This window comes from Glycine max, chromosome 4, assembly GCF_000004515.6.
Source record: "Glycine max cultivar Williams 82 chromosome 4, Glycine_max_v4.0, whole genome shotgun sequence".
NCBI lineage: Eukaryota > Viridiplantae > Streptophyta > Magnoliopsida > Fabales > Fabaceae > Glycine > Glycine max.
The window spans coordinates 6,317,011-6,324,016 of NC_016091.4; the positions used below are offsets into that span (position 1 = coordinate 6,317,011).

Genomic DNA, 7,006 nt, shown 5'->3' on the forward strand with positions numbered 1-7,006 from the left:
TTTACTACAAAGGAATGTGTTAGCATCATTGCCTAATTTCCCCCCCTAAATATGGCGTGATACGCAAGGAATTTGCTAGAATTGATGCGCAAAAATATTTTTCTTAGAATTAATTTTTCTATATTACTAATATATAAAAATTTACATTATCAATTAATTAAAAATTATTACAAATATAATTTTAAATAATTATTATAAAAATCAATAAATCTTGTATGATCATTTGTGCTGAATGACTGTATTAACATACTAGCGTTTTAGCATGCTCAGTGAATAACCGATTATTTTAATTAATTGTTTCCAAAAGAAATTTCCGAATTTTTTAACATACATGTTTTTGACGTTATGGTCCAAATCCGAGGATATTTTTTGTGGAGCAGTTAGCACCGCTTTAATTCTGCTTTAGCAATTAGCGAAAAGTTGACGGAGTATGATGTAATTATACTTTGTAAAATTCACATATCTACACTGTTAATTATGAAATTAAAAAATTGGTATCCATATTTTTTTTCATTTTATCAGTAAAATTACCCTTTCAAAATTCTTATTTTATTTGAATAACTACTCTCTCTAATTAACTCACACCCACACACATTTTGAAAATTAATCAATATTATTTTAATTTGATTACTTTTAAAAAATTTAGAGAGACACGGAGTGAGAAATGGTGATGTCATAACACGTGGCAAGTATAAGCTTGACGCGGTGAAGGAAACGAGTGATGAGAAAAGTAGAAGGGGAATACGCGTTAGGGCTAGAGGTTCTGGTTCTGGACTGTTAACGTTGTCTTCTTCTCTTCTAGAACTTATTATATAATCCATGTTTTGGAAGGAATCTGTTTGTTTCATACTCGTGTCGTGTTTCCTCGAAAATCACTTGAACTTGATTCTTCATCTCTTGCCTCCTAATAAATCCTCTAACAGCTTTGCTTGATTTCAAACTCCGACAAAGAACAACCTTGTCGACCCAGCAAAGCAAAGTAACATATTAAGAGAAGAAGATGTGTTTGGTGTTTGTGTGCGGGGAAGATGAGAGGGTGGTGTCAAGGCAGCCAGCACCGGGGGCCTGTCCTTACTGCAGAGGGATGATCCAAGCTATGGACGTAGAGAGTCAGTGGAATTTCTGTTTCCTACCTTTGTATTCTAAGACCAAGCGCAGGTATTACTGCACCATGTGCACCAGAAAACTCGTCCTTCAGTAATACTGCATGATGCTGATGCTCATCTTACTTTTTTTCCCGGGTTTTATTTACTACTTAATTTCCATGTATATGTAGGGTTTTCATAGGATCATTAGGATCAGCACCATTAAGATCAACTTAGAAGTGGATTTTTGGTTGTTTACATAAGGTCTAGCCTTGTATACCAAAAAGGCAAAAACAAAATAGTGGAATTCGTATTACAATGTTGAAGAATTCGTATTATCATTGTGTGGATAACATGCTAAATTAGTCTTCGACATTGTATTTTGTTGGATATTTTAGTAAATCTTCCTTGAGTCGTTATATATACAAAAAAGTAATTTATTTTAATTTTTACTTCATTATTGAATTTAAAAACGACTAAAGTAAATCAGGTAAAGAACTACTGAATGATTTCTAAAATCTAAATGTTTAATTCAAAATTTGAGGATTAATTGAGGTTACTCTTCCATGTTTATGCGAATTCAAAGGCTTTTTTTTTTTTTCCTGCAGTGACAATTCACTGGATTGCCATTTTATTTGCTTAGGCAACTACTTTTCTTTCAAAAAAAAAATTGGCAACTACTAGTAGTTTAAAAAGTTCCATTTTAGATTTATAACTAAGTCAAAAACAGCGCAGCAGATAGCATGCTTAATAAAACAAGATTGGACTGTTAAATTCGTTCAGTTGAAATGAGAATCGATGAAGTTGCTCATCTAGAAAACAATAAAATTTAGCAAACAAAAATTACCAGAGAATCAATCAAAACTAATCAAAATTGAACAAGAATCAGTAAAAATATATAGAACAGTTGCTTTTAAAATAATATTTTAAACTATAAATTTTCAGTCTAAAATATTACTAAGATATATAAAGAATGATATGCAAGATTTAGAATAAATTAATAATATTTAATTATTTATTATGATTCATTGTCTTCTAAAATTTGTAACAAAGTTCTTTTAGGCAAAAATATTTCTTTGGTCCGTTATGTCATTTTTGGTTATTAACTTGATCCGTTATAATCATTTTAGACAAAAACAATCCTTATCTTTACAAAACCTTAATAATTGCAATAGTAACATAGCCAGCCCGTCCAATTAAATTATTAGGAAGAAGAAGGGAAGGTAAGAAGTTGCTGGTTAAAAAACTAATAATTGTCAATAAAAAAAATATATTAACATACATGTTAGATGCCTACTTGGACCAATTTCCTACAGATTTAGGTAAATATCTAATGCATTCCCCAACAGGAGAAGTGATTTTTGGGGGGAAAACTATACGTTTTTGAAATTTGTGTGCTCCCTGGTTAAAACCTCTAAAGATTCCAAATGGTTTAGACTTAAGTAGACTCAAAAAAGATATACAACATTGGCAAGAATACCTTCTACCAAATTTATGACCCATGCTCCCGTAGTATAACGTTTTTTAGTTGATTCATTATCCTTATTTTGTACCAAATGAATCCATTTAACCGTTATATCCATCTAATTTCTTTAGCAACCTAATGACATATGCCTGGCAAGATTCTCATCAATCGGCAGTACAATCATTACTGGTGACTGGCAAATTCTAGCCTATACAAGTTTCTTAGCTATAAGATTAGAGAGATTTGATACTCCCACAAGTCTTTTTAACCAAGAGTTTCAGCTGAACTATCAAATAAGGAGAAAAAAGATATAGACCAGAACAATGGTGATAGACTTTTTTAGATTGTGATGCCTCTCGTAATAATAAATAAGAATTTAGCATTGGTTTTTCTTTTTTAAAGTTAGCTTGACCGTCGTTATAATGCCTCTTATTGGTTATACATATGGTGACATAAAGACAAAATATCTTAAAAGAAAGTGTCAATCAAAGTGATGCCTTCTACTAGGCTTTCTGCATCCTACGTAACAAAAATCACCTGAAAGGTAAATAATTTTGTAAAACATCCACTTTGGTAATTAATTTTGTGAAATAATCTATTTTGGTAAAAAAAAAAAAAGTCCACCATTGATCAATGAGAACTTGGTCAAGCATGTTAGAACGAAGCAATGACATTAATAAGAAGCTTTTACAAGCCAGAATCTGCTGGGAATAGGTTGCACGACTTATCAATGAGAACTTCGTCAGGCACGTTAGTAACAACACTAGATAGATTGTGACAATTTCGCTATACTTGATAAGGGACTAAATCCTAAAATAAGATACGGACCAAAGTATAATTTTACCATCCTTTTCATTTCGTTTAAAATATTATTTAACTTTTTAATAATTTTAAAGTATATATTATTAAAATATATACTTTATTATTATCAGTTTGACTCCGCTTCAGTTAAAGTAAAATTAATGAATCGTGGACATTCTATGATCATTATAAAATATTAATTAAAGGCCAGACATCAGTTCAGATAATAATATTAATTTGGGAAATGTGTCGTACTCTAAAATTCAAATGCAAACAAAAGAAAGTACAACAACAATTGACTTGTCAAAAGAAAACAAGGCCTATTTCCAGGACAAAAATATCAAATGGGATTTCTTTTACAAATTATTTATCCAAATGGGTCTATTTTAAAATTATTTATCCCGTGGGTCTTTTTTTATTACAATGCGTCTCCCTGAGGAGCGCGTTCCCCGTAAAGGTAAAACACGTGGCAGGGTGGCAGATGACTTAGAAAGCGCTCTGCAGACGCGATGGGTAGCGCTGCTGCAACAGGCACGTTGGAGACCCAGGCGCATCCAGCTGACCCGTGGTCCCCCCTCCAAGCCACTCCTTCCCCCTTCCCAAGCCACAGTCAGTGTTTTTTGTTTCGTTTGAAGTTCATTAGCTTTTGTAGACTTGACAAGTTCAACAATCTGTATTTAGAAGAAAAAAAATTAAAATCTAAATCAAGTCATTGTCTCCCGAATAAAGTTAATGTCTCTTAATTGTCTTATAAGCTATTTAACACGTTTAATTTAAATTAATAAAAAAATTGTATTATATATGTAATAATTTGTTGATGATCACTACTAAACTTTACCTAATTAGAAATGCAAATTGTATTATATATGCAAATTACACAGACGATAAAATGAAATAGTAATTTTATTTATATTTTTTTTGTAAAAAATAGTAATTTTTTATAACTTAATAATTGGTTATAATTATGTGTCATTCACATTATCGTTATTTATTTTAAAAGCATTGCACAATAAGATTGAAACGTTAAAGTGGCAATAATATAAAATTAACATGAAAAAAACCATACAAAATACATACAATGTTAAAACATGGAAAAAAAAACAATACAAAGTACATGAAAATGTTAAAACATGCAAAAAAAAATGTAAATCCATTATTAATCAATCATCATTATGTCTGTGATGTCACGACGAAGTCCCACATGGCCGGTCCCAATTCCTAGCTGCCCTATCAAGATTTCTTTTTGTATGATTCGTCCTTACATTCACTTGGTCAGTCTCGACAGAGAAATCATGACATAAATCGACCCCTAATAAGTCATCCATGTCGGGTATATTTCCAGGTACGTTTCACGGACCACCAAGTGGGGCATTTGAGTTCGATAGTTCACCACTTTGGTAAATGAAGGAGTTCCCGTTGAAGGAGGAGATGACCCAAATATGTCTGTCATACTGTACCTTGGTTGAAAATCATGTGGGTAAGAATATATCGACGGCATCTACGACGGTTCTTGGGTGAATGCCGGCAATGTGTAATACATTCCATATTGTCGTTCTGGCATCGGAGGGAAATTGTACAGTGCTGAATCAACAGTTTCCTGAAATCGCACTAAGCCTCGAGTCTCCACACTTCGCTGTAGTATATTAAACTGTTGATGTTCAAATTGTGGTTGAGAAGAGGGAGCATCTTCATGTGCCTCAAGTATCCTATCCTCTTCGTCATACAAAAGAGTGATCTTCTCAGTACATGGCAGTAAATCGTCAAAAGTACAAACCCTTCTCCCAACAGACGACACCATAAAATACAGTGTTTCGACGATTTCACCCTGCATATAAAATAATGGAATAGTAATTAAAATAATCTTCGATAAGCACAACATTCTTTTCTACATTATAATGAACAATGTATACCAATAATCCTCTCCTTGCATGTTTTGGGTCGACATAAACTTTTATTTTACGCGTGTACCACCTCATATATTCAGAGTTCAGACTAAGGGTTCCTGTTTGTGGCAGAGTTTGCTCTACTCTCCTTTCATAGCGACTATTCCATTCATTAAGCCCATTAAGCACAGGTTGCATTAGTCGCATCCAATTTCTTTCTTTTTTTTCCCTTTAATGTTAAGTCATGTATGTTGTTGGGTTGCATTACTGGGCCCAAAATAGGTTGTTGCATTCCAAATTATCTCGTGACTCTATTCGACTAGTACCATTCCATTCATTGAAAACAAATAAGTAGTATGATACATGTCCATAATACAGACCCAATAAAACAAACTTGGCTCAAATTCATTTCCACATGTCCAGAATAAGGGACCCAGACAAACTACATATAAAAGTTAAATTTAATAAATTAAGAATTACAACATCATTTAATAAATAAATGTCAAAATTGTTACCTCGTCGCGTTTCATGACATCTAATTTACGACGAAAATCAAGGAAATTGTTATTGTCTATGTGATGAAATTCACCTCCCAACCATTTTCACAAAAAATTAAATAACAAAATAAAATGTTACATAAAATAATGATTAACATCAATCAAACATATTTATTAATAATCAATTCAAGATAGTAAAGAAAAGTATACCTGTAGGCAAGTAGTGCGTTGTTGTGGAGGAATAAACGACGGGGGCTAAGGTTGGGCATTGTTCCTATGCCCATAATTGAATCAAGAGAGTGAAACCATCTATTGATTTGACATTATAGTCCATTGTGATACACCTCTCTCTATAAAAGTTACCCAAAAGAGTAGTCCCCCATGCATAAGTGTTCACTCTCATCTCAAAAATGGCAAATATCTCATTGGCACCCTTTTACTACTTTTGTCAACAAACATCACCCCTCTTATGAATCTTAAGATCCAAGAATGAGCAAATCTTTCAAGCCCTTGTTGGTTGCCTGTAAAATCTTGAATATTTGCAAATTGAGAAACCAGTCAACTCAATAAAAGTGAGTTCTAGTCAACTGCATCATCGTCAGGCATGACACCCAATAATTCATGACACAACTCAAACCAGTCAATAGTTGTAATGTCAGTTAAAGGTCTTACATCCACAGAAATATCAAGTAGTACAAAAACATCTTGAAGTGTAATAATTGTCTCCTCACACTCCAAATGAAATGTATGTGTTTCTGGCTCAACCTTTCAATAAAAGCATTAACTAATGCACCACTTACTTTCAACTGCGCTAATTTCATTATCGGGTACAAACCCAAAACTTGTAAAAGAGGAATAATTTTGTCTGATACTGCTTCAGTATGATTGTACACTAGTGTAGCTCGTCGGATTTTTAACATCCTTTCATTAGCACCATTCCAAATATGTTGTGATATATGATTTTTTTGCTTCCACGATAAATCATCCTCTAATGATTCAGATGTCACATCGTAATGATTAGAAGATGACCAACTTGTCATATTAAAACCCTTGTATAGAAAAAAAAAATAATAATCACACATATCATAAATAATAAATAAAAAATAACCATATATTTAAGTACATTTTACTAATGATCTTAATATAACAAAAACGATATCCATAAATACTCATAATTAAAAACATTAACATCATTAAATGTATATAAAAAAACACATAAATTCAAGTCATCCATATAAATAAATATTAACAATAATAATTTCATTAAATGCGACA

The 7,006-nt window shown here is 32.2% G+C and overlaps 2 protein-coding genes across 2 annotated transcripts in view; one reads left to right on the forward strand and one right to left on the reverse strand.

The window, feature by feature from the left end:
- Positions 1-1,000: 1,000 nt before the first annotated feature.
- On the forward strand, positions 1,001-1,411 carry LOC100787739 (uncharacterized). Its single transcript, XM_003522617.5, has one exon. It carries the CDS (start codon positions 1,001-1,003, stop codon positions 1,199-1,201), a length of 201 nt encoding a protein of 66 aa, XP_003522665.1. The 3' UTR covers positions 1,202-1,411.
- A 2,643-nt stretch (positions 1,412-4,054) lies between these two features.
- LOC100788281 (putative peptidyl-tRNA hydrolase PTRHD1) overlaps positions 4,055-7,006 on the reverse strand; it is an 8,495-nt gene continuing 5,543 nt past the window's right edge. The window contains exon 3 of the mRNA XM_014774527.3: positions 4,055-5,176. Within this exon, the coding sequence (XP_014630013.1) occupies positions 5,172-5,176 (5 nt within the window). The 3' untranslated portion in view covers positions 4,055-5,171. The remainder of the gene's footprint in view (positions 5,177-7,006) is intronic.